The sequence below is a fragment of the Panthera leo genome, chromosome A2 (assembly GCF_018350215.1).
Source record: "Panthera leo isolate Ple1 chromosome A2, P.leo_Ple1_pat1.1, whole genome shotgun sequence".
Classification (NCBI taxonomy): Eukaryota; Metazoa; Chordata; class Mammalia; order Carnivora; family Felidae; genus Panthera; species Panthera leo.
In genome coordinates, this window is record NC_056680.1 from 110,515,349 (window position 1) to 110,525,817 (window position 10,469).

Genomic DNA, 10,469 nt, shown 5'->3' on the forward strand with positions numbered 1-10,469 from the left:
GCATGTTCTCTTAAATTACATCCCTGAGGGCAAGTCAAGGAATATTTCAGTTTTAAAGAGAAAATTGAGACTCCACAAATGTTGACTTGCTCAAAGTTAAATTTTAGAAAGTGGTAGAGCTGGGACTTAAGCACAGATCATTTGCCTTGAAATCCAGGAGATTCTACAACTTTCTATGCTACTGACACTATCTCTGTGCAGCAAGACACAGAGAGAATTGGTTAGTTATGTGGATGCATATTTGATTCAGTAGAAGGTGGGGATTAGTAAGTGGACTATTTTCAAAAAAGTGGTTAGTATGAAATAATTTTTTTTTTTTTTTTTACTTTAGAGAGAAAGTGCATGAGTCGAGGAGACAGAGAGAGGGAGAGAGAGAGGGAGAGAGAACCTTAAGCAGGACTCACACTTGGTGCAGAGCTAGACATGGGGCTTGATCCCACAACTCTGGGATCATGGACCTGAGCCGAAATCAAGAGTTGGACATTCAACTGACTGAGCCACCCAGGTGTCCCAAAGCATGAAATGATTTTGAAGGGAGGAAAGAGAAGCATCTGTTCATGTCCTCAGAGTTTAAGCTGGACATGTATGTATCTGAAGAATGCACAGATCATCCACAAAGAATAAATATGTGTTACTTACATCTGTGACCCATGGAATGTTTTCTCTCTATACTATTGTCTCTGAAATTCCAGCCATAATTGAGTCCTGGGTATGGGGGGAAAGATCATCTTATTGTAGATTTGGGTTAGAAATAGGAAAATTCAGGTTGGGGGAATGATGTCACTATTATGGGAGAGCAGAGACCTGAGCTTTTTTCCCCCAACAAAGATCAATAATTGGATACCCGTCCACGAACAAAAACAGCTCTGGGAGAGCTTAGCAGTCTACTCACAAACTTTAGCAGAACAGTGGAACAGAAAACCTGAGAATAACCACATAAAAAGGGAATGAAGAACAGCTTCATTTTGCCTGAGTCATCCATTCTCCAGACTGACACTACTCAGCACCAGGAGGGCCTCAGCTAGAAAGAGTTCCCCTTGCTGGGAAGAGGAGAGTGGGATGAGTGACCAGCATCCCCACCCTTTTGGGACACTGCAGAAAGGACCTACTTCAGTTTCACCCCACCCAGAGAACTGGCAAAGCTGAGACATATAGAGATGGCCTGGAACAAGGAAGAAGTGTGGGCACAACCAGTATCAGAAATGCAATGGGAGTGATCGTGGTTCCCAGTGACATGCTCTGCAGGGAACCCAGTAGCTTTTACTGCTGAAGAAACCAATGTCCAAAACAGCTCCTTCAGACCCCCTGGAGATTTTACACCAGGTTTTTACCCGAGAGGTTTTCATGTTCATGTTATCTAGTTTCCCAGGTCTCTCCTCATTTCTTCCCTCTGTCCCCCATGCCTCTGCAGCCTGGGATTTATACTGGCAGCCAGCCCCAGCTTCTGTGGCTGCACCAGTGCAAGACACCAACCTGGACCCCTGCCATTGATCCACCACCATGCACAGACTCAGGGATAGCCCCTCCAGCTGTGCACCAGCACGCTGCTGGCCTGACTCCCATCACCAGCCTCCACTGCCATTTGTGCACCCATAGCAAGACGCTGCAGCCATGGGAGTCCATTCTGACAGTCATGGCCCCCACAACTGGCAGAGAACAGGATTCAGCCCTATCTTCTGTCTCTGGCCTGAACTCTTGAGCCCAGGTGCAGCTAGGCCCTCCAACTCTGTACCTGCACACTCCTGGCCAACTCACTAGCTTCAACTGCCAGTTTATACCTATGGTGAGACCTTGCAGCCACAGGAGCATACTCCAAAAGTCAAGGCCCACAAAGTTTCATGTAGGCCCACATCTAAACCTGACTCAAACCCAGTGATTTGAACCATTGGGCTCAACTGCATCTAACCCCTTCAGCTGTGTACTTGCACCCCACTAACCTGAATCCCAGCATTGGCCTCCACTGCTATGCCCCTGGGAAGGCCTTGTAATCACAGGAGTGATTATGAATTATTGGAATCTCAGTAGAAGAAGGTGACAGAAAGCTTTTTTAAAGTAATAATGGCTTAAGGTGCCTGGGTGGTTCATTCAGTTGAGAGTCCAAATCAGTTTCTGCTCAGGTCGTGATCTCGTGGTTTGTGGGATCAAACCCCACGTCAGGCTCTGCACTGACATTGTGGAGCCTACTTGGGATTATCTCTATCCCTCTCTCCTGCCCCTTCCACCCTCAAAATTAATAAACTTAAAAAATACAAAGTAGTAATGGCTGACCTTCCCAAACCTGAGGAAAGATTTAGATACCTGGGTTCATGAGACTAATAGGTCAGCTCAAAATTCCAATACAAAATTATATTCTTGGGGGTGCCTGAGTGGCTCAGTCAGCTAAGTGTCCAACTGATTTCAGCTCTGATCATGATCTCGTGGTAGTGAGATTCTCTTTCTCCATCTCTTTCTCCCCCTCTCCCCCACTCATGTGTGTGCGCTCTCTCTCTCTCTCTCTGTCTCTGTCTCTCTCTCGCAACAAAACAAAACCAAAAAAAAAAAAAAAAAGACCTTCTGTAAGACACATTATAATAAAACTCTCTAAATCAAAGACAAAGAGAAATTTAAAAGTATCAAGAAAAAAAAATTATCTCATACTAGGGAACTTCAGTAAAGATATCAGTGGTTTTCTCACCAAAAACCTTGTAAGCCAGGAAAGAGTGGGGTAATATATTCAAATGCTGAAAATAAAAAACTGTCAACCAGGATAGTTTATTTAGCAGAGTGGTCCTTCAGAAATGAAGGTGAGATAAATTTTTTTCCAAACAAACAGAGGCTGAGTAAATTCATCACACAACACCTGCCTTAGAAGAAATGCTGAAAGTAGTTCTTATAAGCTGAAGAGAAAGAATGACACTGAATAACTTGAAAACATGAAAATATTCTGTATACTAGTAAAGGTAAGAATACAGTCAGAATCAGAATGTTCTAATACTGTAATATGTTGTATTAACCACTTAACTCTAGTGTAAGAGTTAAAGGGCAAAAGTATTAAAAATAGCTATAGGTACAATAATTTCTTAACAGATACATAGTATAAAAAGATGTAAAGTGTGACATAAAAAGCGTAAAATGTAGGGAGGAGGAGTAAAAGGGTAGAATTTTGCATGTGAGCAAAGTTAAGTTGTTATCAGATTAAATAGACTGTTATATGTACAAGATGTTTCAAGTAGGCCTCAGACTAACCACAAAACAAAAAGCTATAGTAGGTACACATGAGATAAAGAGAATGGAATCAAAGTATACCACTAAGAAGAAATATCAATTCAAAGTGAAGACATCAAGAAAGGAAGAAAGGAACAAAGGGACTACAAAACAGCTAGAAAGCAATTAACAAAACGGTAAGTTCTTAGTTATCAACAATTATTTTAAATGTAAATGGATTAGATTCTTCAATCAAAAGGCGTAGCATGGCTAAGTGAATTTAAACAAACAAACAATTCCATCTACATACTGCCTATAAAAGACTACTTTAGCTTTAAGGACAAACATAGGCTCAGAGCCAAAGAATGGAAAAGACACTTCATGCAAATGGAAACACAGAATAGAGCAGGAGTAGCAATATGTATGTAACAAAAAATAAATTTTGAGTCTAAAACTGTAATAAGAGGCAAAGGTCATTATATGTTGATAAGTAGGTCAGCTTATCAAGAGGATACAATTATAAATATACATGCTACCAACATTGTAACACCTAAATAAATTGAGCAAATACTAATGGATCTGAAGGGAGTAATATACAACAATACAATAATAGTAGGTGACTTCAGTACTCCACTTTCTACAATGGTTACATCATTCAGAGAGAAAATCAGTAAGAAAATATTGGCCTTGAGCTACACTTTACAGCAAATGGATCTAACAAACATAAACAGAACATTTCATCCAATAGCAGGAAAATATACATTTTTGCTCAAGTGAACAAGGATCATTCTCCAGGACAAATCAAATGTTATGTCACAATACAAGTCTTAGCAAATTTTAAGACTGAAATTATACCAAGTATGTTTTCTGACCACAATGGTATGAAACTCCGAACCAATTGCAGGGGGAAAACTGGAAAATTCACAAATATTTGGAAATTTTAACACACTCTTGAACTAATTGATCAAGGATGAAATCAAAAGAAAATCAAAAAATGTCTTGAAATAAATATCTTGAAGCAAACAAAAATGGAAACAGAATATACCAAAACTTATGGGATAAAGGAAAAGCAGTGTTAAGAGGCAAATTTGCAACAGTAAATGCCTCAATAAATAAATAATCTCAAAACACCCAAATTTACATCTTAAGGAACTTCTAGAAAAAAAACAAACTAAGCCCAAAGTTGCTAGAAGAAAGTGCATAACAAAAATCACAGCAGAAATAAATGAAATAGAGAATAGAAAAACAATAGGAAAGATCAACAAACTTAAGAGTTGATTCTTTGAAAACTAAAAAGGTTGACAAACCTTTAGCTAGACTTACCAAGAAAGAAGACTCAAATAATAAAATTATTAATGAAAGGGGATACAACTAATACCATATAAATACAAGTGGCATAAGAAACTACTATGAACAGTTATATGCCAACAAATTGGATAACCTACAAGAAATTAATAAATTCCTAGCAATATACAATATACCAACACTGAATCATGAAGAAATAGAAAATCTGAACAGACCAATAATGAGTAAGTAAGGAGATTGGATCAGTAATCAAAAACCTCTCAAACAAAATTCCAGTCCCAGATGGTTTCACTGGTGAATTCTTCTAAACCTTTAAGGAAGAATTAACAGCAGTTCTCAAACTTGTCCAAAAAAATCGAAAAGAAGAGAATATTCTCAAACTTCTCTTAATATAGCCCATATTGCCTCAATATCACAGTCAGATACTACAAGGATTCTACAAAAAAGGAAAATTATAGGCCAACACCCCTGATGAACATTGATGTGAAAATCCTCAACAAAATACCAAGTAATTTCAACTACACATTTAAAAGATAATACAACATCATCAAGTGGAATTTATCCCTAGGATGGTTCAACAAATGCAAATCAATCACCATGATACACCACATTAATAGAATGGAGGGTAGAAATCATATGATTCTCTCAATAAGTGCAGGGAAAACAACTGACAACATTTAACATCCTTTCATAATGAAAACTCTCAACAAATTAGGTATAGAAGGAACATACCTCAACATAATAAAGGCCATATGACAGACCCACAGCTAACATCATACTCAACAGTAAAAGTTGAATACTGTCCCTCTAAGATCAGAAACTACATAAGGGTACCTATTCTCACCACTCCTATTCTACATTGTACTGGAAGTCCTACCAAGAGCAATTAGGGAAGAAAAAGATACAAAAGGCATCCAAACAAGAAAAGAAGAAGTAAAATTATCTCTGCTAGTTGCAGAATACAAAATAAGATCTATATACCAAAAAGAAGAGTCTGATGAAAGAAACTGAAAATGACACAAAGAAGATTTAACTGTTTGGAAGTGTCCATACACCAAAGTCATCTATAGAGTCAATGAAATTCCTATCAGAATTCCAATGGCATTTTCCACAAAAATAGAAGAAAAAAAATCCTCAAATTCATATGGAATGACAAAAGACCCTGTATAGCCAAAACAATCTTGAGAAAGAACAAAGCTGGAAGCATCACATATCCTGAGTTAAAACTGTTCAAAGCTGTAGTAGTCAAAACAGTATGGCACTGTCATAAAAGCAGACATAAACCAATGAAACAGAACTGACAGCCCAGAAATAAACCCTCACATATACAGTCAACTAATATTACCAAGGGAGCCAAGAATATTCAAAGGGGAAGTAATCTCTTCAGTAAATGGTATTGAGAAAACTGGACATTCCCATGAAAAAGAATGAAATTGGACCCTATCGTACACCACTCACAAAAATTAACTTGAAGTGGATTAAAGACTTACATGAAGACCTGAAACTATAAACATAGTTATAGTTTAGAAAAAAAATAAGGAAAAAAGCTTCTTTGGTCTTTTGCAATGAATTTTTTGGATATGACAAAAAGAAGAAAAAGCAACAAAAGCAAAAATATAAACATGTGTAACTACATCAACCTAAAAGTTTTGCACAGCAAAAGAAACAATCAACAAAATGAAAAGGCAACCTATGATATAGAAAATATTTGCAAACACATGTATATATGTGATATATGGTATATTTGCAAATCATGATACATATATAAGGGGTTGATATTCAAAATATATATGGAACTCATACAATTCAATGGCAAAAAGTAATAATTTGATTAAAAAATGGACAAAGGACCAGAACAGATATTTTTCTAAAGAAAACATACAGATGGCCAGCAGGTATATGAAAAGATGTTCAACATCATTAATGATTAGGGAAATGCAAATCAAAACCACAATGAGATACCATTTTACGTCAGTTAAAATGGCTAGCATGAGAAAGACAAGAGATAATAAATGTTAGTGATGGAGATTGCTCAATAAATTAAAAATAGAACTACCATGTGATGCAGCAACCTCACTACGGGGTATATAATCCAGAGGAAACAAAATCAGTATCCTGAAGAAATATCTGCACTCTCATGTTCATTGCAGCATTGCTCACTACAGCCAAGACAAGGAAACAACCTAACACCTGTCTCCATTGATGGATGAATGGATAAAGAAAATGTGGTATAAACTTCCAATGGAATATTATTCAGCCATAAAAGAGATTCAACATGAGTGAACCTGAGGGCATTAGGCTAAGTGACATAAGGCAGACAAAGATAAATACTCATTTGTATGATCTTACCTATATGTGAAATCTAAACCTATTGAACTCAGTATGTATATAAGATGATGGATTCTTTTTTTTTTTAATGTTTATTTTTGAGACAGAGAAAGAGCAAGAGTAGGGGAGAGACAGAAAGAGAGGGAGACACAGAATCCGAAGCAGGCTCCAGGCTCCGAGCTGTCAACACAGAGCCCGATGCGGGACTTGAACCCATGAACTGTGAGATCATGACCTGAGCTGAAGTCGGACACTCAACCAACTGAGCCACCCAGGCACCCCAGATGATGGATGTTAACTAAACCTATTATGATAATCATTTCACAATATATGTAAGCCAAACCATCATACTGTACACCTTAAACTTATTCAATTATATATATCAATTATTTCTCAGTAAAACTGGAAAAAGTCCACGTTGAACGGATAGAAACAGAGAATAGATTGTTAGTTACCAGGGGCTGGGAGTTGGGGGAAATGGGACAATGTTGGTCAAAGGGTACACACTTTCATTTATAAGATGAATCAATTCCAAGGATGTAATGTAAGGCAAGGTGACTATAATTAACAGTAATGTATGCGTGAAAGTTGCTATGAGATTAAATCTTGAATGTTCTTACCATAACAACAACCAGATGGTACTTACATGAAGTGAAAGATGTGTGTTTGTGGTAAACATTTTGCAATATATTTGTGTATCGAGTCATCACATTCTACACCTTAAACTTATACAATGTTGTACGTCAGTTGGATCTCAATAAAGCTAAAAAAAAAAAATAGGAAAACTCAGTTTCCATTAGAGTTTTCTTCTCAGCATACTGATAATTTTAGTTTGGAAAGATTTTGATAGAGTATGACTCATTTAAACAGTTTTTTTTGATCTTATATAACAATGCTAAATGCTTTCTCACAACCTCCTTATCCAGTATAATCTTGGACAGGCTATAACTTCCTAAGAAATGATTTTTTTTTTTTTTAGTACTCACGTGGACTGATTTGGCACCCCTTTAGGAAATGTCAAATAATGAATATCGTATATTTCTCATGCTTTAGAGGATGCATTAAAATCCTTTTTATTACCATCTCATTGATATTATAAAAACACTAAGTTAAAATGGCAACTACTTGGGGCACCTGGGTGGCTCAGTCGGTTAAGTGTCCGACTTTAGCTCAGGTCACGATCTCTCGGTTCATGAACTGGAGCCCCGTGCCGGGCTCTGTGTTGACAGCGGAGCCTGGAGTCTGCTTCAATTCTATGTCTCCCTCTCTCTGCCCCTCTCCTGCTTGCACTCTGTCTCTCTCTCTCTCTCTCTCTCTCTCTCTCTGTCTCTCAAAAATAAACGCTAAAAAAAAATTTTAATGGCAACTACTTTATTTATAGATGCATAGAAATCTTGATTTATTTTCCTTATAAATGTATAAAACAACATGGCTAAATAGTTCATTTGTCTTCAGGAGCAGCTTTGTTTTAAACATAGCATTTTTTTTTTCCATTATGAAAGTAACTCATAGAATCATGGCAAGTATAAACTATATGAAAAAAATGAAAACCACCTATCTATTACTGCACCATCCAAAGAGAACCATCATCCAAATATTATTTCCATAGTTTCCTGTGGTAGCATAGGCATAACTCTGTATCTCTGAGCCATTCACACAATTGTATGCATATGTTAGATGACAAAGGGACAGATCCAAAGTATTAAATAACTAATGTCTCATAGTGTTTATTGTTTACAAGTCATATTTGTATCTTTTTTTAACCTTACCTAATTCTGTAAGGAGCATTTTTTCCCTCTGGTTTTGAACCTGAAGCCACTGCTTCATGGAAGTGCAACATTAGCAGTTACAACATTAGCAAATCGCAGAGCTCAGACTCAAACTCACTTCTCTCGGCATCTCAAATCCCAGTAGTCTTCCTCAACCATCCAACTACCTCATGTATTTGGATTTCTCCTACAATCTGTCCTTTTGACTAAATTAAAAATCATTCTAAAAGTTTGCCTTAAAACACCCTCAGAGTGTTACTAAATTAAGTTTAAATATCAAGTATAAATTTCCAAGCAATTAGTTTTGGTTTTGCCTGAGCAGAACACCCCACAGATGATGCCGAATAAAAACTATTTACACACTTCCATAGAGCATTTCTTGTAAAAATGTTGGGTCTGTAGCAGCAATTTACTAATCAAATTCAGAATTTGATTTGAAATTCCTCCGGCAGGCAGCCAATCCAGTTATGAAAGAACAGAAGCAAAAACTAGAGCCCTGGTGAGTCTCCTCCAGAAGCTAGATGGGTCCTTTGCTCTCGTTAGCAAACTGGTTCCATAGGAAATCATTGTGATTGCTCCTAAAATAAAATATTGTAGTTAATTTTTTCAATAAATTATTGGACTGTACTAGACACAAAACATGTACATTTCAGAATCTAGACTTATAAAATATTTTGACATGTTTTAATATAAACAGGAACATTTCCAATGATTGCTTGGATCTAAAATGTTTTTCCACTTGACATTTGTTTATACTTCCTAGGAAAGAAACTCTATTTATGGATAACTGAATAACACAAATAAACATTAGAGAGAGCTGAAAAATCAGCTTTGATTATGCATGAAAATCTACAATGTCATTGTGTACTCTTATGCCGTATTCTGATTGCCTGTTTATTTTTACAGAACTGCTGGTGAGCCTATGGAAGAGGAGCCAGCCTTGTGAAGTGCCAAGCACACCCTCCCCCACTATATTTCCTGTGTGTGACATCATTGTGTATCCCCCCACCCAGCACCCTCAGACATGTCTTGTCTGCTGCCTGGGTGGCACAGATTCGATGTAACATAAACACTGGGCACAAAATTCTGAACAGCAGCTTCACTTGTTCTTTGGATGGACTTGAAAGGGCATTAAAGATTCCTTAAACATAACCGTTGTGATTCTAAAGTTACAGTAAAACCATGATTGGAAGAAACTGCTTCCAGCATACTTTTAATATGCTGAGTGACCCACTCCCACGCCCAAAGTTTAAACTAGTAACATCCAGTACAGCATTAGATACTGTTAATTATGGATGCTACAACAGCCAGCAAAATTTTGGGCAAAACCTAAGAAATACTCATTCCTGACATTCTGATCAGTTTTTTTTTTTTTTTTTTATTGCATAATTTTTGTCAGTCTTAAATTGCTTACAGGATTTGCTTTTGGGTATGAACAGATAGCAGTTCTTGACCTATTGCGGGGGGGGGGGGGGTTGTTTTGTTTTGTTGTTTTTTTGGCTTTTAACACATGGTTCAACTCTTACTCGTAAGAGAGTTCAAGATGGAGGAACTGGGGTGAGGCTTTGTTCAATGGAATAAACCATGCTGTCTCTCAAAGTCCAAATGCCAAAGGATCTTCACAAACTGTATGTAATGGTGCAATGTTTTATGTCACATTTCTTGAGAAAAATAACCCTATTTCCCTAACCTCCCTCTGTGTGTTCTCACACATGGGAGATTTGCAACTGTATTTGAGGATGAGGTCTTCCATCTGCCTCCTACATCCCTTGCTCTAATGATAGTCACTTCAAGCATATGCTCCATAGAGGATGGTCTTACTTTGTTCCAAATCTATCAAGAACTTGGTTCTCTTTTTTTATTTCCTCCATCACATCCATTCTT

At 37.2% G+C, this 10,469-nt stretch overlaps 1 protein-coding gene across 2 annotated transcripts in view; it reads left to right on the forward strand.

Moving 5' to 3' along the window:
* The window catches only part of HDAC9 (histone deacetylase 9), a 957,815-nt gene extending 947,776 nt beyond the window's left edge, over positions 1-10,039 (forward strand). The window contains exon 28 of one of the 2 annotated variants that reach the window (XM_042919682.1): positions 9,492-10,039. In XM_042919682.1, the coding sequence (XP_042775616.1) occupies positions 9,492-9,531 (40 nt within the window). In that variant the 3' untranslated portion in view covers positions 9,532-10,039. The remainder of the gene's footprint in view (positions 1-9,491) is intronic. The other variant, XM_042919691.1, reaches the window with a different exon arrangement.
* Positions 10,040-10,469: the final 430 nt, after the last annotated feature.